Source organism: Pelophylax lessonae (genome assembly GCF_965119305.1).
Source record: "Pelophylax lessonae genome assembly, chromosome: 8".
Classification (NCBI taxonomy): Eukaryota; Metazoa; Chordata; class Amphibia; order Anura; family Ranidae; genus Pelophylax; species Pelophylax lessonae.
This window is the reverse complement of record NC_138775.1, coordinates 245,925,609-245,947,041: the sequence shown is the minus strand read 5'-3', so window position 1 is coordinate 245,947,041 and position 21,433 is coordinate 245,925,609. Positions and strand designations below refer to the sequence as shown.

Genomic DNA, 21,433 nt, shown 5'->3' with positions numbered 1-21,433 from the left:
TATCGAAATGGGGGGCTGTTGGCCAGGAAGAACACTGCGACTCAGGCCAAGTCCCAGTCGTATGCGAACTTGTGAGGTGTTTAACTCGCAGGCCAGCCCCCGTCCGGTGGGGCTATGCCGCGGCTGACCTAGCAAGGAGCTGAGGTCTGCGTGTGCTTGCTGGCCAGACTGGGGTGACCACTGGATCTAGATTATCCAGCCCGTCAGTTGATTGTAGATAAAAAAAAAAAAAAGAGAAAAATTTCTATCTAAAAAGAAAAAATTGCCAGGACCAGAGATCCCAGCAAGGAACTTGGTCCTTACTCCTGACTAGGATGAAAAAAACTGAGTACCTATAGCAGAGAGAGGCAGTATACCCCCTGGGGACTGCCCATAGGCATAGCCAGATTTTTTTCTGCCTAGTGTCCTATTCCTATAGGGGGCAGTATAACCCAATAGTTAAGAAGATCAGGAGCGGAGTCTGTCAATGAATGAAAGAGAAACAATTAGTTTCATTTTGCTTTATAAAAGAAGGGCCAGGGCTGATTAAATAAATATTTTTAAAAAAGAAAAGGAAAAAACTATACATCACATTGTAATAAGGGTTAGTGAGTGCTTGTGCAGCAATGCACTGAGTTAATGTATGGTTTGTACAGGTTTCCGTACACTTTACAGTTTAAAATGCCTGACAGGTGCACTTTAAGCTAATTGGTAGACACAAGATGAATTACAGAACAAAGATACACATGACCGTTCTGAGCAGTGGATTCCATAATATAACTGGCACATAAACTCTGAATAATGTAAAGCAGCACTTGTGCTGTGGAGCGAACAGGTCAGCAATGTACTGCGGTCAGCAGGATTTCCAGGTTATACAGGCACGAGGCCACTGACAGCACACTGAGATCTGTTAGATTTGTGGGTAGCCAGCAGGGCCTGATGTCAGTTTATAGATTACCGGTTTCAGTTGGAGTTCTGCGCTCAAAATGAGAGGAATAAATTGTGCAAAGAGGGGGCACTAAAATGGTTTAAGGTTCTTATGATGTAGATAAATCAGCTCGCATTTAAATGCCTAACGTGATTAATGTTCAGAAGAGAGCAGAGAGGGCACAACGGAAAGACTTAGTCGAGATTTAAGAAACAGCCAGAAGAAAATCTAACTCAGAACAAAGAACTTTCCACAACAAAGTGGAAAACTTCTCCGCCACTGTTCACCTTATGTGCACGGATGAACGTAACGCCAGTTCCTTTTAAAATGAAAAACAAAAAAAATTGTATGAAGGCATCCAACGGATCACTAAACTCAATCTATATGGACTACGCTAAACAGCATTTTGCTAATTACAGGAGATAATAATTCAAATAATCCTTCCATTCTCTGCCATTGCTGATCTCCAGAAAATGCTACTTGCCTGGCTGTATCGTTCATACATTCAGACTGTGATGTGTTCTGCCAGCTTTTAATTAAGAGAATGAGGAACAAATGTGTGAGTCAATCAAACTATAGTGCATTGCAAAGCTTTGTCACATTGTAAACTCTGACAGCTTGCTTACAGGAGGGATGGCCTGTGGTCATCTGTGTATGGAGAGTTCCACGAAACACGTAGACTGATAGAGCTGGTTGTGACGGACGCGGGTATCAGAATCCCCCCGCACGCCACTAACTCGTGACAAAGGACCAGCCACTCTCACACCATGCTGTCACTTATGTAACAATGCCAATCTCAGCTGCACCCAAAAGTGTTCTATCTTGTTGAGGTTAGGACTTTGTACACGCCAGTCAAGTTCCTCCACCCCAAACTCGCTTTTTCGTGTCTTTATGAACCTTGCTTTTTGCACATTCATGTTGGAACAGGAAGGGGCCATCCCCAAACTGTTTCCACAAACTTGGAAGCATGAAATTGTCCAAAATGTCTTGGTATGCTGGCGCCTTAAAGCGGTTGTAAACCCTTGGATAAAAAAAAAAAAAAAACCTGCAAGACAAAGGCATAATGGGCTCTTATGCATCGCATACTAGCCCATTATGTGTAACTTACCTTAGAACGAAGCCCCGACACATACCCCCGGACATCGCTGCGGGCTCTGCCATGATCCCTCGCCGTCTCTTCCGGGTTCGGCGGGTCCGGCGCGGTGATTGGCCAGAAGAGACGGCTCCGGCACGATGATTGGCCGGAGCCGCGATGACGTCACTCCCGCGCATGCGCGCGGGAGTGATTTTTCCGGCAAGCTCCCGGCAAATTAATTGAAGGTCCCCCCGGACCTTCAGAGCGCATGCGCTGCTCGCGAGAGCGGCTGCATGCACTGTAAATATCTCCTAAACCATGCCGGTTTAGGAGATATTATTTGTACCTACAAGTAAGCCTTATTATAGGCTTACCTGTAGGTAAAAGTGTCAAAAAGCGGGATACTACCGCTTTAAGAGTTCCCTTCACTGGAACTAAGGGGCCAAACCCAACACCTGAAAAACAATCCTACACCATAATCCCCCCCCCCAGGATGCACAAAGCAAGGTCCATAAAGACATGGACCTTGTCTCAAACAAACATTCCCATAGACACACTCCTAAACCTTGTGGACAGCCTTTCCAGAAGAGTTAAAGCTGCTATAGTTGCAAAGGATGGGCCAACTCAATATTAAATCATAGAGTCTGGGATGCCATTAAAGTTCATGTACGTGTAAAGGCAGGCGTCCCAATACCTTGGGTAACATGGTGTACATATTGATGATTACAGAGCTGTATTTAATTTTGCATAGTGTATACAGTAATCCCCCGCTACATCGCGGTTCAGTTTTTGCGGTCCCGGTAATTCGCGTTTTTTTTTGTAATGTTATTTTACTATATAAATCATTAAAAATGAAAGATTTTTGTGTTTTTCATAGCTCTTGCTCTGTCTCTAAGTATCTTTTATGTGTTTAAATGAGTTTCTATTGTTTTAAAAGTGTGTTTAACCACTTCCATACAGAGCAGTTTGACACCCTTCCTGCCCAGACCAATTTTCAGCTTTCAGCACTCTCACACTTTGAATGACAATTGCTCAGTCATGCTACACTGTAACCAAACAAAATTTTTATCATTTTTTTCACACAAATAGAGCTTTCTTTTGGTGGTATTTGATCACAACTGGGGTTTTTTTTTTTCGTGATATATGCAAAAAAAGAGCAAAAATTTTGAAAAAAAAAACACTTTTTTTTAGTTTCAATTATGAAATTTTGCAAAAAATAAATTTTTCTTCATACATTTGGGCCAAAATGTATACTGCTACATGTCTCTGGTAAAATTAACCCAAATTAGTGTATATTATTTAGTCTGTGTGAAAGTTATTGAGTCTAGAAGCTATGGTACCAATTACTGAAAATTGATCACACCAGATGTACTGACGGCCTATCTCCTTTCTTGAGGCCCTGAAATGTCAGGACAGTACAAATACCTACCAAATGACCCCTTTTTGTAAAGTAGACAGTCCAAGGTATTTAGTAAGAGGCATGGTGAGTTTTTTGAAGTTGTAATTTTTTCCCACAATTCTTGGGAAAATGAAGAAAAAATTTTTTTTTTCTTTTTTTTCCCACAAAGTTGTCAATTTATAAGCTATTTCTAACACATAGCATGTACACAGCAAAAATAACACCCAAAAATACATTCTGCTACTCCTTCCGAGTATGGCGATACCACATGTGTGAGACTTTTACACAGCCCGGCCACAAAAAGAGACTCCACGTCCAAGAAGCACATTCAGGCGTTCTAGGAGCATAAATACACATAAAACTTTCTTACTACCTATCACACTTTTCAAGGCCCTAGAGCACCAATACAATGGAAAAGTCCACAAAATGACCCCATTTTGGAAAGCAAACACTCCAACGTATATTCTATGAGGCATTATGGGTCGTTTGAACATGTCATTTTTTTCCACAGGTTTTTGGAAAATGTGGGAAAAAAATGAAAACTTTTTTTTTTTACACAAAGTTGTCAATTTATAGGATATTCCTAACACATAGCATGTACACAGCAAAAATGACACCCCAAAATACATTCTGCCACTCCTCCTGAGTATGGCAATACCACATGTGTGAGACTTTTTCACAGCCTAGCCATATAGAGGGGCCTAACATCCAAGGAGCATCATCATGCATCCTAGCCACTTGCCTAGGCCTATTTTTGACATTTGGTGTTTACAAGCTAAAATCAGTTGTTTTGCTAGAAAACTGCTTAGAACCCCCAAACATTATATATTTTTTTTTAGCAGAGACCCTAGAGAATAAAATGGAGATTATTGCAATATTTTTTATCACACCGTATTTGCGTAGCGGTCTTCCAAACGCAATTTTTTTGGAAAAAATTCACTTTTTTTAACTAAAAAATAAGAAACCAGTAAAGTTAGCCCAATTTTTTTCCATAATGTGAAAGATAATGTTACGCCGAGTAAATAGATACCCAACATGTCATGTTTCAAAATTGCGCACGCTCACGGAATGGCGACAAACTTTGGTACTTAAAAATCCCCATAGGCGACAATTTAAAAATTTCTACAGGTTGCCATCTTTGAGTTACAGAGGAGGTCTAGGGCTCAAATTATTCCCCTTGCTCTAACGATCGCGGCGATACCTCACATGTGTGGTTTGAACACCGTTTACATATGTGGGCGGGGTTTCTGTATGCATTCGCTTGATCATTTTTATTTCTATTAAAAGAAATGTAAATATTCCTCGTAATAGAAATAGGCACGACAGGACCTCTTTTTTGTGAGATCTGGGGTCAAAAAGTCCTCAGATCTCACAAGTACACTAAAAGATAGAAAAAAAAAATAAAATAAAATAATTATAATATAAAATGAAAAAAAAAAAAAAAAAGGACCTTTAAACCGGTTGCTAGGCAACAACATTTTCCGTAGCTCCGGTCCTCCAAGACCATAGAGTCAAGTGAGGGCAAGCTTGCCCTCACTCGACATCCTGTCTGTGAGGATTCGGGACCGGATCGTTTTCCCCGCTGCCGGCGGGTCCGGTAAGCGGGGAAAAGGACCGGAACGCGTCGGGAGGGGGGGGGGGCGCCTCTTCCGCCATCCCGGAAGGGTGATCCCACGGCGAATCCGCCGCTGGGACCACCCTTATCGGAAAGCCAACCGTCCACCGTTTAAAAAAATACCAGGGTTATGGCAGCTATCTGCTGCCATAACACCGGTATTTAGGTTTAAACGGAGGACGTATATAAACCTTTTTGGACTTGGACATGGTGGCTGTATGAAGGGTGACAGGTACTCGGGTACTTTGTTGGGCAGGTGACAGGTACTCTGGTACTGATGAGCAGGTGGCAGGTACTCGGGTACTCCGATAGGCAGGTGACAGGTACTCGGGTACTCTGATGGGCAGGTGACAGGCAGGTGATAGGTACTGATGAGTAGTACTCACTGACTGATAGGTGATAGGTGATACTGTACTGATGGGTACTGATGATCAGTACTGATACGTGATAGGTACTGATGAGTAGTGATGGGTACTGATGAGCAGGCGGCAAGTACTTGGGTACTTCAGGCGTCAGGTACTCTGATGAGCAGGTGGAAGGTACTCGGGTACTCTGATGGGTAGGTGACAGGTACTCAGGTACTCTGATGACGGGTACTCCGTTGACAGGTACTCAAAGTACCCGAGTACCTGTCATCAGAGTACCCGAGTACCTGTCATCAGAGTACCCGAGTACCCGTCATCAGAGTACCCGAGTACCTGTCATCAGAGTACCCGAGTACCCATCATCAGAGTACCCGAGTACCCGTCATCAGAGTACCCGAGTACCTGTCAGAGTACCCGAGTACCCGTCATCAGAGTACTCGAGTACCTGTCATCAGAGTACCCGAGTACCCGTCATCAGAGTACCCGAGTACCCGTCATCAGAGTACCCGAGTACCTGTCATCAGAGTACCCGAGTACCTGTCATCAGAGTACCCGAGTACCCGTCATCAGAGTACCCGAGTACCTGTCATCAGAGTACCCGAGTACCCATCATCAGAGTACCCGAGTACCCGTCATCAGAGTACCCGAGTACCTGTCAGAGTACCTGAGTACCCGTCATCAGAGTACCCGAGTACCCGTCATCAGAGTACTCGAGTACCTGTCATCAGAGTACCCGAGTACCCGTCATCAGAGTACCCGAGTACCCGTCATCAGAGTACCCGAGTACCTGTCATCAGAGTACCCGAGTACCTGTCATCAGAGTACCCGAGTACCCGTCATCAGAGTACCCGAGTACCTGTCATCAGAGTACCCGTCAGAGTACCCGAGTACCTGTCATCAGAGTACCTGAGTACCTGTCATCAGAGTACCCGAATACCTGTCACCAGCCCATCAGAGTACCCAAGTACCTGTCATCTGAGTACCTGATGGGCTGGTGACAGGTACTCGGGTACTTTGATGGGCTAGTGACAGGTGCTCTTTATTGGGGGGGGGGGGCAATCAGTGTGTTTAGGGTGCACTGTAGTTGGTAACTAGCTGTTACCACAATCTCCTCCTCACACAGGATCAGTGTGTGAGGAGGAGAACACGGTGACAGCTAGTTACCGTGTTCTCTGTTGACATTTGTGACCGGCTGTGATTGGACACAGCCGGTCACGTGGTAAAGAGCCAATTTCATTGGCTCTTTACCTAGATCGGGGATCGACTCTGTCCGAGGGACGAGCCTCGTCCCCGATCGCTGCTCTGCGCGCCCCCGGGGGCGCGCATTGCAGAGAGAACGAGCGGCTCGTGCTGGAGCTGCTCATGTGATCGGCTGTGATTGACACAGCCGATCACGTGGTAAACAGCCAATTTCTATTGGCTGTTTACCTTGATCAGGGATGGGCTATGTCCGAGGGACGAGCCTCATCCCTGATCGCGCCGCTGCGCGCCGCCGGGGGCGCGCAGTAGCAGCTAGAACGGGCCGACGTCATATGACGGCGGCCCGGATCTAGACAACCACTTTGCCGACGTCATTTTACATGACTCGGTATGGAAGTGGTTAAAGACCTTAAAATGCTTCTACACGTACAGTGACAGTAAAAAAATCATGCCTACAATGCATTTTAATAGGGTTTTTCTATTTCGCGGAATTTCACTTTTCGCGGCTGGGTCCGGAACGTAACCCCCGCAATGGAGGGGGGTTTACTGTATACCATTGGTAAGATATATTTAAAGTCCCACATATTTTCTTTGGAGCTTTTTTGTCTTGTACGATATCTTACAGATGATAACTACCAATGCTTTATCATCTGTTGACTTTGACATAGGTGGTTTGTGTACCGACCAGCAGGGGATCTGCTCACAGATCCCCTGCTGATCAGAGCAGAGCAGGCAGAAGACTGGTCAGTGTCTGCAAAGTTTATGCACAGGGGACACGGACAAAACCCGCTCTGCTCTACAGGTGACTCCACAGTCCATTTACACCCGGCTGCCTCCGATCTGGTCTGCCCAAATAGAAGAGGACACAGTTTTTCTCTATTTTTTTTAGCAGGTCTGATCAGACACAGAGACAGGTGGGCGTAAACCTGTCCTGATTCATGAAATTTGACCTGGGCACATCTATCTGTAGTGCTTTCTTATTTCTCTTTAAAGCCTTAAGTCCCTAGCTTTCTCCTGCTCCGTGCTGTTATCAGCATGATAACTTCTAACAAGTTCTCTGTCAACTGAGATAAAACCAGGCTCAATTTTGTGTTGGGGTTGGTGATATAAATAGATTACCAGAGAGGTTGTCAATTCACGGCACAGCTCTGTATGTTTCTGCCTATGTGGAGAGAGGGTGTGTGCGCTTCCTCCGGTCAGCTGCTTTACAGTGTATGGCCAAACTTCCCTTCCACAGGTGAATCAGGAAGAGAAAATTCTAACAGGACATGCACGTTCGAAACAGTATTAAAAGCTGAAGACAGCAAATATACAAGTAAAACTTATGTAGAGATATTTGTTTTATCTCTGTGTATCATCTGAGGCTGTTCACCTCACTGGGTATATGTGGGGGTTTACATCCGCTTTAAGGTGATTGTCAACGATCACCCTGTAAAACAACCCATTCAGTTTAAAATTGAAATGAAAGGTAAAACACATGTGTTATATATTGTTTTGACTCTCGGTCACAGGAGAACAAAACTATTGGCGCTTTTCCACTGCATGGAACCGAACAGTTCGGCACGCTTTTGTGCTTTTCCACTGCTGGTAACGCATGGTATGGTGTAGGAACGGTTCGGTATGGTGGCGCTTTTCCACTGCATGGAACCGAACGGTACGGCTCTCAAAAACATTACCACCTCGATTGTGGTTCCAACAGGTACCATACCCAGTACCATATCCCACAATCCTTTGCATGCAGTCATTACTAGCCACTGATTGGTCAGAGAATCCCAAACACCCCGTTGTTATCCCACCCACTTAACTTTAGTACTACTTTAGTGGAAAAGCAAACCATACCGTACCGAACCGTTCCAACACCGTACCATGCGGTACCAGCAGTGGAAAAGCAAACCGGGCCAAGCAGGGCAGAGTAGAGCCGAGCCGGTACTTGCAGTGGAAAAGTGCCATAAATGTACTCCTGTAACCGAAAGAGAGGTATGGCTACAAAAGTTTTGGCTATACTTTCTTTTAAATATACAGTACTGTATGTAGCAAAGCTGGATACAATGGGACAAAAAGGCAACCTAATCCACAAAGAAGACAAAAACAGCAATAAAGACCTGGAAGAAGTTCTAATCTTTGTCTACCATATCCAATACTAAACAAAAAAAGTTTTTGCTAGACTTTAACCAAACTGACATGAAACTGAATGTGGCTAGGATATTTGGTTCAATACAATTTAAAAAGAACATGCCAGACAAGCAAAAATGATGCCTTAGAAGCGGCTCAGTTCAAAGACTTACCACTACCCAGTCTAAGCAGTAGCACATCCTGGAGTCTCCTGTTCAGAACCCGAAGCTCCTTGACCTCTGTCACTAAAGTCCCGTAATCTTTCAGCTTTTTGGCCTGCTGAACCAGCTGCCTCCGAGTCCTTTCCAGCTCATGCTGTATGTGTCTCATTTCCACTTGCTGCTGCTGGTAACTCCTCAGCAATTCCTCATACAGGACTCGAGGGACCAGAGCTTCATCCAATCTGTCCATGTGAGCTGCTGTCATATGACAGGGGTCCATGAATGCCTCATCACAGCCAGAGTTGTGACTCTGTCCAACTCCATTCTGTTTCTCAAGACGGGCCACAACAGCTTCAATGCTCTTACGGGTTCCTTCCACATGTTTCCGTCCATCTGGTCTCTACATATAAAAAGTTTATTTTAGACACGGTTTCTGGTATAAGACGAAAGCATGTGAAGTGTTAAATAAGGTCTGTGGGGAGATCTCAGTCAGCCCAATTTTATACCAAATGGTGCCGTGTTCCCAGCCTTTATCGGAAAGGTGGAAGCCAGCTACACTCCTGTTGCTCAACTTCAGACAATGTGATCTGACATGGTTGTGGCAGCCATATGATCCAGATATGACTTCACACAGTAACAGGAAGAAGAGATGCGTCATGGAATAAAGCAGCCAGCTAACCAGCCATAGGCAGTTTGAATCTTGGCCGGTTTAGCAGGAACTGGGCAAAATTCAAACCATGCATGGGCAGGCTGAATGTACCCAAGTTGATCGATTGATCAACTTTGGTACAACTGCCGGATTTTACATGCGACTATTGCTAGCAGCTGTTATAGCCGCTTGCAATAATCACTGGGTTCTCCAGGCGGGGATTGCTTCCCTCTCCAGCAGAACACAATGGCTCCGCAGGAGGGATTTCTCGGTCAACACTGATTGTGGTGATGGGGGAATCGAGCCATTTTTTTTCCTGCAACCCGTAGTTGCAGGAAAGAAAAATGCTCTGTCTACGGCTGGCTTTCGACTAAAGTTGGCAACACTGATGAGATCTCTCCTTTCATGCATTTTTTACTAGCTATAATGATATTTACAGTGATTTTCTCAACCCTACACCTGCGATCACCTTACCGTCTATATTACCGGGATCCTATAGGTCTCAAAAGGCCAGATTGCTGAAATATTTTCTCTCTGCGACCCGAGAATTGACCTTCACCTTTTGGAAAATCCCAAGCATACCCCCACCCCATTTCTCATTGGGTTCACATAGTTAATGATCTCATGTGGATGGAGGAACTGTTGGCGCTGGAATCAATGGACATATGGGACAAATATAAGGCCCTCTGATTTATATTGGCACATTATTCTTCCTCTGACTACCTGACAGCTTTAGTCTCCTCTGACCCTCCTCCAGATGGCTTCTCACCTACTTTGCCCACTGAAACATCGCCCCGTTGCAGTTAACCTCCCTGGCGGTCTGATTATGTCCAGATTTCTGTGCTAAAAGCAGTACATTCTTTTGCATAGAAATCTGTTGTTTTACATTTTAAAAATCACCTTCCACTGCGATCTCCCGCCGTCCTCCCCTGCCGTCCTCCCGCTCTGTGCTAGGCAGATGCCGGCACCTGTCTTCCGGTTCCCTTCCCTGCGAGTGTTGCGACGCAGGGGGGTGGAACCGACGGCAAATTCAAAAATGTAAATACACTTAATGACATGATACAAAGTTGTGATCCTAATGGATTACACTGTCTCATGCCATTTCACCACAGGATTGCACCTGGTGACGTTTCCAGTGCCCTGCCTGTGCTTTTCCAGTTCTTTGTGCCTGGAAAATAGAGAATGACCATGGCGTCCAAAAAGCGTTCTTTTTGCGCAAAAGCGCTTTTAGACGAACTGGAGAACAGCAACAGCGAAACTGAGTTACTTGAAGAACTGAGCGATAGCGATTTGTGGGAAAATTCGTCATCAGGTACAGAAAGTGACGACAGCGACGATTCTGATGTCACATTGCTCCGTTGGAGATTCTGAAGAATCATTTGATATACTTCCCAAATTCCACAAGCTATGTGTGGTTTATATACACATACATTTTTTTTAAAAAAACTGTCCATTTCGGTTTCAGTTTTCGGGCAAGTACATCCTAAATTTTCTGTTTTGGCACCGGAATTTTAATTTCGGTGCACCACCAGAGGGAAGATCTGATGCATTACTGCACTGAACATTAGTGTCATTTAAAAGAACATGTTTGTTCAAACAGGAAAAGAAAAAAAAGAGATTAATTAAGGTGCAATTAGTTAAAGCAATGCTTTATGTGCTTGTAATCAAGTTTCAGGGATTTTTGGCTTGAACACATCATTAACCTTCTCTCTGGCAGATGTACAACAGTGTGAAAACCGGGGTTAGAAAGATTGTGGGTGACTGCACCGCTGCTTGATTATTTCAATCCTTCCTTATACAATTAACAAGGTAATGCCTTAAATGCCTAATGTCACCAGTACCCTTAAAATACTACTTATTTTCATGCAGAACATTTTCTATTTACATTCACACATAGCCCGCTAGTTGTCACCGCCTTAGAGGCGGCCATGTTTTTGGTTACTAGCGGGCGAACTAACAAATTGCACTAATTAAAGTATCTACCGGAGTGTATAGGCTGCCGGTGTTGTCAGTGTGGTCAAAACCTCCAATTATTCCTGGTGTACACTCCCCAGAAATAACGTAGTTGGAGACCTCTGCAAGTTGGAGTTTTCGGGAGAACACCAGAGGCTCTTTTTTTTCAGCTGTGAGTGAGCAGAGAACAGCTCTGTAAGAATCGAGGAAATGCCGTTTTAGGATCGTGAGGGGGGGTGAATCGAGATCGTGATTGTTAAACGATTAATTGTGCAGCTCTAATATATATATTAGAGCTTTATATATATATATATATATATATATATATATATATATACTGTATATATATATATATATATATATATATATATATATGGAGCCATTCTGTGGTCATTTGTGGTCATTTTAGGCTCAGTGAGGACACAAGAAGCCTCTAGATAAACCTTTCTCAACATTTTTAACATGGGGGAACCCTTCAAAAAACCTTCAGGATAATTACTATAACTACAGCATCCACATCTAGTAGTAAAGTGGTAGAAATGCCTTAAGGTTTTTCACCTTAATGCATTCTATGCATTAAGGTGAAAAACCCTCTGTGCTGCAGCTCCCCCCCAGAACCCAATTTGATCCAGCGATGTGAACGATTGCAGCAGCTCCAGCCGCTGTCGCTCTCCTCATTGGACAGATTGATTGAAGCAGGAGCCATTGGCTCCCCCTGTCGTCAATCGAAAGCTGTGACAAGGAAGCGGGAAACGGTGCCGGGTCCCACTGTCTGTGTCAATGGACGCAGCAGCAAGTCTCGGGAGAAGCTTTCCATGGGAGCACCCAATGAAGAGGAGGGGCTTGGAGCGCTGGCGGAGAACCCCAGAAGAGGAAGATCGGGGCTGCTCTGTGCAAAACCATTGCACAGATCAGGTAAGTATAGGCATGTTTGTTTTTTTTATTTTTAAAAATGAACATTTACAATTACTTTAATAATGGAATGGAACAACATTGGCGAATTGGTGAAAGTGGTTGTGTTCCCTCATATTGGTGGTGAGTAAAAATAAATGCTCACATAATTTGATGGTCGATGTAAAAGAGCCCATGGTGGTGGTCACTCAAGTGCTCCCTTACACTGGTGGTCACTGAAGAAGGGCCTTCCTACACTGGCAATTGGTAGGAATCGTGGGGTTGATTTACTAAAACTAAAACTAGAAAGTGCAAAATCTGGTGTAGCTGTGCATAGCCAATCAGCTTCTAACTTCAGCTTGTTCAATTAAGCTTTGACAAAGAAAAAAAAAAACTGGAAGCTGATTGGTTTATATGCAGAGCTCTCAAGTTTTAGTAAATCAACCCTTGTGTTCCTTACATTAGTAATCAGTGGGAAGAACTTCCCTATACAGATATCTTAAAGAATCATTGGTGTCTATGGTTTCTTATTCAAAATTCAGAAATTAATCAAGGGACGCCTGGTAACTTCTGGAAAAATCCTATTGTTCCCCACAATCCTGGTTGAAAATGGCTGCTCTAGACATATTAGAGTCCCAAAGTACACCAAGGGGGTGATTTACTAAAACTGGTACATCCAGAATCTGGTGCATCGATTGTAATCAACTTCAGCTTGTTCAATTAAGCTTTGACAAATAAAAAAAAAATAAAAAACCTGGAAGCTGATTGGTTTCTATGAAGAACTGCGCCACATTTTACACTCCCCAGTTTTAGTAAATCAACCCCCAAGAGTCCATTCACACCATTTCAAAATGGCAGACACGTCGCTTATGCACAGGAATTTCCAGAATTTTATGAGCATTTTGCAAGCGTTTTGTATCTTATTAGCACTTGTATGTAAAGTGTGCTTCTGGGAACTTTAGGATCATCTCCAAAACCTATGATGGGAGGGAAAAAGGTTTTATGTTGGGAAATACTGCAAAGCATGGGTCCATTTATGAAAGCAGAATATATGTGAAGTTTTCATTACTGTGCATTACTGGCTATAATTTACAATTGAAAATTATGTTTTTAATTCCCTACAGGTTTTTCACATGGATTTGTCAAATTTACCGCAGGCACATTTCATTACTGATTTTTGAGGCCATTTGTAAAAAGCAAACGATTATTGCTCCAATATTGATCTTTAAAATACTTAGGAATGGCACTAATGTGGAACTTTACTCTCCCAATCAGCAATGATTGTTTTAATCATCATGTTGTTAGCATTAGTAAATAGACAGGAAAGTATATCATATTTACTTGTTTTAAAGTGTTACTAAAATACTAAACCCAGGAGCCTGCATTCTCTTTATCTGGTCTCCCACAGTACACAGAACATGGAAATGCAATTATTTTAGTAAATATAAACAGATAAATACCTTTTCTCATCAGCAGTATATAGCATTCTTGTGACTTTTATCAGTGTCTGGTCGAGCACTGGTTAAAACTTGTAGGAGGAGTTTTCATTCTCCTCTGACTGTCCTATGAGCCTGCATGACCTGTGCTAATCACATGCACCCTCCTACAAATAAAAACAAAAAAAACTCTGTAGCACTATACACCAAATGGAGCATGTGCAGAATGCCTCCTATGGCTCTGTTCTATCAGCAGATGGACTGGGGACAGTAAAAGAAAGGGAAGGATCAGAAGACAGGATCAAAAAGCCTTTTTACACAATATGAAGGATTAACCCCTTAGGTTCCACTGTGAGTATAACTGTATTACTTTGTGAAAAAGGAAAATAACTGCGCTAAAGGTGAATAATCAAAATTGTAGCAGCAACTTCAAGTGTGAACACACCCTAAAAACAATATAACCTTTGAAAACGTCTTCTAGGACGAAACGTCGTTAGGTCACGGCGTGCTGACGTCATCCCTGGAAGCGTTCCGAGTGAGCGGATGTGCTTTGCTGTCCGGCCGGCGGCTTTACATGCTTCGTGTTTTCATATGGAATGTAAGTGCATTTCTTTTAACCTATTAAACTAGTTGTTACGATTTTACACTATTGGCGTTTCCTTTTATTCGGGATTGGCCTTGTCTGACTTGCTGGGAACATTCTCTAACCTGACTCTGGTGCACGAGATTACCTGCTATTGGTGCTGTATGCTGGAGGAGCGTATCTGGCCAGATCCCCTATCCTGAGCGATATACAATCTTGGTCTGGTAAGGGGCTCAGAGTATCAGTGTTGGCGTTTCTGGTGTGTTTGGGATTCTTCTTATCTCTGCCGTTTTTCATCCTCAATTCGGTAAGAGGCTACTAAATCGGTGGTGGTTTCTCCTTCCTTCCCTGATTGTCCTTTTCTCCTACTACACTGGGATTGTCATTTATGTCCTTATACAAGTATATTTCTGGTGAGCAGTTTCACAATTGGTGACGGATATACACCTTCAGGTGGTACACTTTCAGGGTGTTTAATAAATAACACTTAGTGTTACAGTATTATGCTATGGCGTTTTTTCTTTTTTCTATGATTCCATGACATCAATTTTTGAGCGTCTAATACACGATTTTCTACAATCAAGTCAGCCTTGCATTTGAATCTCCGCAATTATTGATTGCCTATCTGGTAAGCCTATTACCTAAGAGACTCTGGATTGCTATAGTGCTGATCACAATATTTCATATCACTCTTCAATATATTCACTTCTACATATTTGGACTTTACGTTTGGACATTGAGTTGTTCTATATCACTAAACGTGACTTATTTTTATATATAACTGTATTACTGCAAATACACACTGATTTTACTGATAAGGGGTATAGTAACACTTTAAATTTTTTCTTTTGTGTTTACATTGCTTCACTAACTTCTTGGTTTCTTGCCTAGGCAAGTTATGTCATACACCCCAGGAGTCTTCAAGAGAGGGGGAGGGGTTTTTCTCAGCTAAGCACACTCTCCTGCATGCATGCCTGAGCTAAGGGTAGATGGAGTCCAGGAACTAAATGCTACATGAAACATCTGCCCTTACTCATGATGGTCATGACCAAAAATGCTAGGGGGGTTGTCCTCTTAACATGCCTTAAAGTGCTACTAAGCCCACAACAGTAAAATCAGTGTGTTTATGCAGTAAAGCTTGCTTGTTATACTCAGTGTGGAACCTAAGGGGGTAATCCTTTGCATTGGGTAAAAAAGCCAGTTTGATCATGTCCTCTCTGAATCTCACCTTTTTCCAGTGTCTCCAACTCATCTCCAGATATTATAGAGGCCAGGGGGCAGGCTCCACATGCTCCATTTGGTGTGTATTGCTAGAGAGTTTTTTTTTCTTAGGAGGATGCATGTGATCCGCACAGGGATGAAAACTCCTCCTACAAGCTTTAAGCGGACCCTGATAAAAGTCACAAGACTGCTATATACTGCTGATGAGAAAAGGTATTTATCAGTTTATATTTTCTAAAACTATTGCAATTCCATGTTCTGTGTACTGTGGGAGACCAGATATAGTGAATGCAGGCTCCTGGCTATAGTAACACTTTAAAATACAAAAAAAAAAAAAAAAAAGATTACTGCGCTAGAATTGGCCAACACAGCAAACCACAATTCACAATGCATTCACATCTGAATGAGGCAAAGGACAGCCCCATAAGGAGACATTTTACATACAGATAAAATAAATCACAAAACATTTACTGATACATGCCAAAAAAGGCTTTCGGAAGTTAAACTTTCACAGGGTGAAATAACAACTGTATGCCTATCATGAGATGGTATGGTGTGCTAAGGGAAGACTTCATTTTATAGTCAATAGTGGTTGAAGTCTGCTGCCTATTTCCATTTATCCAAGAAATCTGCTAGCTCTGCAATCTGCCAGACTACACTGTAAACGTATGCATTTATTCATAGTGTTCTGGGACTTAAAAGCAGATTTCAACTTTTGCAGTCAAATTTGAGAAAACCCCACTATAAGTTACGTGTTCCCATTTACACAGCATACCTATTTTTGTTTTTAAATATTTCTTACTTTTTAAATATTTCTCAGGAAGAGGTGTCATGGCTGACTACAAGGATTTTTTTTTTTGAACAATGTTAGGCCTCATTCACATTGAACCTTCTAGATTCCTTTCTTCCTGGCAGCAGCATTTTGGCAGAAAAAACGCTTGATGCATGTAAACTCTCGTAACGCGCTAAGACATGACAAGCACTTGGGAGTTAATTCATTTCATTGGCCAAAATAATAATTTATTCTGGCTGCCGAAACAAATTAAAGCTCAGTGCGCATCCACGATCCAAGGGGAAGTGTGTGCTTTTTAAAACCAGGCACCCCCCCCCCCCCCCCACCCAAACAAAAGTGTCAAAAAAAAAAAAAATGGGGGGGGGACATAAATCGGAAATTCCCCTTGAAGAGATGACACTTTGCTACAAAGTAAAGTAGTGAGTGTACAGCTTGTATAACAGTGTAAATTTGCTGTCCCCTCAAAATAACACAGCACACAGCCATTAATGTCTAAACCGCTGGCAACAAAAGTGAGTACACCGCTAAGTGGAAATGTCCAAATTGAGCCCAATTAGCCCTTTTCCCTCCCCAGTGTCATGTGACTCGTTAGTGTTACAAGGTCTCAGGTGTGAATGGGGAGCAGGTGTGTTAAATTTGGTGTTATCGCTCTCACTCTCTCATACTGGTCACTGGAAGTTTAACATGGCACCATATGGACTCTGAAGATCTGAAAAAAGGATTGTTGCTCTACATAAAGATGGCCTAGGTTATAAGAAGATTGCCAAGACCCTGAAACTGAGCTGCAGCATGGTGGCCAAGACCATACAGCGGTTTAACAGTACAGGTTCCACTCATAACAGGTCTCGCCATGTTCAACCTTTGAAGTTGAGTGCATGTGCTCAGTATCATAATCAGAGGTTGTCTTTGAGAAATAGACGCATGAGTGCTGCCAGCATTGCTGCATAGGTTGAGGGGGTGGGGGTCAGCCTGTCAGTGCTCAGACCATAAGTCGCACACTGCATCAAATTGGTCTGCATGGCTGTCGTCCCAGAAGGAAGCCTCTTCTAAAAGTGATGCACAAGAAAGCCCGCAAACAGTTTGCTGAAGACAAGCAGACTAAGGACATGGATTACTAGAGCGATGTCCTGTGGTCTGTTGAGACCAAGATAAACTTATTTGGTTCAGATGGTGTCAAGCGTGTGTGGCGGCAACCAGGTGAGGAGTACAAAGACAAGTGTGTCTTGCCTACAGTCAAGCATGGTGGTGGGAGTGTCATGGTCTGGGGCTGCATTAATGCTGCTGGCACTGGGGAGCTACAGTTCATTGAGGGAACCATGAATGCCAACATGTACTGTGACATACTGAAGCAGAGGATGATCTTCTCCCTTCAGGGACTGGGCCACAGGGAAGTATTCCAACATGATAACGACCCCAAACACACCTCCAAGACGACCACTGCCTTGCTAAAGAAGCTGAGGGTAAAGGTGATGGACTGGACAAAAATGTCTCCAGATCTAACCCTATTGAGCATCTGTAAGGCATCTTCAAATGGAAGGTGGAGGAGCGAACATCCATTGGCTCTGTGATGTCATCATGGAGGAGTGGAAGAGGACTCCAGGGGAAACCTGTGAAGCTTTGCTGAACTCCATGCCAAAGAGGGTTAAGGCAGTGCTGGAAAATAATGGTGGCCACACAAAATATTGACACTTTGGCCCCAATTTGGACATTGTCATATAGGGGTGTACTCACTTTTGTTGCCAGCGGTTTAGACATTAAAGACTGTGTGTTGAGTTATTTTGAGGGGACATAAAATGCACACTGTTATACAAGCTGTACACTCACTACTTTACATTGTAGCAAAGTGTCATTTCTTCAGTGTTGTCACATGAAAAGATATTATAAAATATTTACAAACATGTATGGGGTGTACTCACTTTTGTGAGGTATTGTAGATACCAAACATGTCAGGCTTTAATACTGTGCATGCCCATGCAACGGAGACAAACTGTAAATTTTACTATCCATGGGCGACGCTTTAAAAGCTTTTAAAGGTTACTATTTTGGACTTTACATAGGTGGTCCAGTGCTAGAATTACTGCCCATGATCTGACGTTTGCGTGTGTTAGATGATCGCTGTTTTCGTTTGCACGGGACTGGCGCGCACATTCCCCTTTGCACACAAAATATTTGTATTTATTAATTTATTTTATTTTTTTACACTGTTGCATTTTAGATTATATATATTTTTTTAAAATCATTAATCAACCATCCTTGTGACAGCAATAGGCATGTAACAGGTACTCTTTATGGAGAGATCTGGGGTCTAAAAGGACCCCAAATCCCTCCTCTGCCCAAAAAAAGCATTCAAAACACCAAGATCTGTGTTTTTAAATGCTTTAGAATTATTTAAAAATGGTGCCACTGATATTCAGGTAAACCAGGCAAACCGGAAGTGATGCCACGTCATTGCTTCCGGGTTAATATATTGGAGAGCCGATCAAAGCTGATCCTGGCATACTTTTTCATCAGTAAAAGTTTTGCAAAAAAAGGAAAGTTTCTGAACTTACCTTGCTATGCCGGCGCTCACTGTCCTCATCCTCTTCATACTCTTTAAACTCCCAAGACCCTTCTGTTGAGTTCAGACACAGCTTGGGGATTTTGATTTTCCTCTGCAGTACGCACTTTTCCAGATCAGTTTTGTTTTCTTAAAAAAAATGGAAAGCACATTAAAAAGATTAGACTTGGCTTCTCTTGAAGATCAAAATGGGCTTTGTGCTGCAAACATTAAGAAGATGCAGCTTCTAGGAGGTGAATATTTCTCCCAGACTTTGCAGAGACTATTTTATGTTCCTACAATGCACACAGAACAAAGGACAATGTGCATCTCCCTGCATATGATTTTGGAATTCATGTATTCCAAAAACTTATTTTTTCTGCATATATTTTCTCTGACACTCTGAACAGGCAAAAAAAGGCAGAAAAATAAGACTGTACTTTGCTTTTACTTTCAAAGTATCCAATGAATGTTAAGTACGGTATATAAGGGCCCTTAAGCCTAGTACACATGGGCCGAATGTCGGGTGGCATCAGCCAGTTCAAAAGAACCGTGTGTACTGGAGTCTGACCAGCCGACTCCTGTTGAAGAGACATGACCGAAAAAGGTCTGCCGATCAGCACTCTCAGTCAATGGGGTCCCACTGTCAGAACACAATAGCACAGCAGGGGAGACCGCTGTACTAACGTTGGATAGTTAGTACAGCGGCTTCTCCTGATATGTCAATATTTTTTGTTTAGCCCTACTGGGCTAGTACTAGTGTAAACTAAGCTTTACAATGGAAAAATGTCGTGATTAAATGTTACAGCCGGCCATACACGGTCCAAATCGGGAACGGCAGTGATTTGAACCATTAATGGGCAGGCTAAATGTACCTAACTGGTTGATCAACTTGGGTACAACCAGCCTGCCTGCTATAGCCGTGAGCGATAATCACTGTTTAATCACCCATGGTTGCAGGAAATAAATTTGCACCATTTAGTTCACCTTTTGTTCAATCTAGGTTTATTATGTGCAAGTAAGCTAATATAATACCTGTTTTGCTTTGAATGTTAAAGTGGTTGTAACCCTAAAAAAAAAAAAAAAAAAAAAAAAAATGCTCCTGTTCCTGATCATGATCAGTAGCATAGTGCTGTTGCAGTGTAATTTGTCTCTTTCTTGGATCTAAAATACCTGGTTGATCCTGCCTGTTCCTGTGTACCCCTATGTGTGTTGACTATGTGTTTCTGATCCATGATACCGTGGTCAGTTTACGTGTCTCTGTCATTTGCTGTGTGTACACAGTCTCTCCTCTCTGCCTCTCCCTTTCTGCCTGTCATTTCCTAATCTGTGTGTGAGAGCCGATCTCCTCCCTGCCCTCCCCTCTCCTGCTGCCTCTATTCCGATTTATAACATAACACAATTACTTGTATCCTCTCTGTTTTAGCAAGATATTCAGTACAATGTCAGTTTTTTCTTTATTAAATTATAATCCTAAATATCTTTTGCACAGCTCCTCAGTGTGGGTTATTTGACCTCCCTCTGCTGACTGGCTGACAATAGTGGGGAATCTCAGGCCCTACCGCTGCTGTTCTTAGATCCAGGAAGGAGAGCAAAGGGAAATCATGTGACTGCACAGAGGAACTGTGCAAAATGAGGATACAAGTAATTGTGTTATGAGACTTTACAACTTCTTTAAAGTCATTTCTATATCCTTCACCGGGCTCACCTCAGCAGTCAGGAGACTTAGGGACAAAACTTAACTTCTGGCATCAAGTCATCATCCTGAGCACAATGCAGGACAGCCTGACCTTTTCCATGGTCCTGAAGATGGTTCCTTCCTGTGTGTGATGACTTCATGGACTACAGGCATAATTAGCAAGTCTAGCCAGTGGCCACCCTTTCAGATCTCTGAGCCTGGCCACAGCACCCAGTCCCTGAGTTCCCACACCGCTCTCTCCCTCCTCAGCGCAGTTGATTTGCATCATGGGAAATGTACTTCCCCGGCAGGCTCTGTAGAATGCATACTAGTCAAGTGGATGCCACAGAAAGCCCAGCACCGGACAGAATTATGATGATCAGGGAGATGGGTGAGAGCCAGCAAAATAGGAATGGCTCAGGCACAAATGAAAAGAGAAGTATGGGTTTTTTTTTTTTTAATTCATAATCAGTCCGATGCTGTGTCTGTCCCCCGCCACTGATCGCTTGGTTCTCACAGCTTCGTAAGCAGAGAGCTAGTCACTGTCAGTCACCGGCTCTCTGGCCCCCCGCTCTCACTGGAGCAATGGGCTGTGGAGGGGGCGGAAGCGGCTGGCGCAGTATGGTGAGTGGCTGGGCCGGGTGCCGGTCCAGGCATGTGGGTGGATCCCTACTTCACTGTCGCAATCTTGCCCAAGCCTGGACCGGCTCGGTGACATCAACCGACAGCGGGCTTCAGCCTGCTGTCGGCTGAAAACAGGTTATAGGAGTGCAGAACGAACTTGCACTCCTGTGATCCACAATGATCTTTGGCGGTACTTCTCCTTTAAGATAGTAAGAGCTTTATTTTATTCTGAAAA

The 21,433-nt window shown here is 43.2% G+C and overlaps 2 protein-coding genes across 6 annotated transcripts in view; both read right to left on the bottom strand.

Annotated features, from left to right (window-relative positions):
• AGBL4 (AGBL carboxypeptidase 4) overlaps positions 1-21,433 on the bottom strand; it is a 2,933,082-nt gene that overhangs the window by 979,346 nt on the left and 1,932,303 nt on the right. The gene's annotated exons all lie outside the window — the stretch shown is intronic.
• BEND5 (BEN domain containing 5) overlaps positions 1-21,433 on the bottom strand; it is a 104,018-nt gene that overhangs the window by 58,522 nt on the left and 24,063 nt on the right. For both annotated transcript variants that reach the window (XM_082266219.1, XM_082266218.1), the window contains exons 2-3: positions 18,910-19,046; positions 8,847-9,234 (exon numbers count right to left, since the gene is read on the bottom strand). In XM_082266219.1, coding sequence (XP_082122345.1) covers positions 8,847-9,234; positions 18,910-19,046 — 525 coding nt within the window. The remainder of the gene's footprint in view (positions 1-8,846; positions 9,235-18,909; positions 19,047-21,433) is intronic.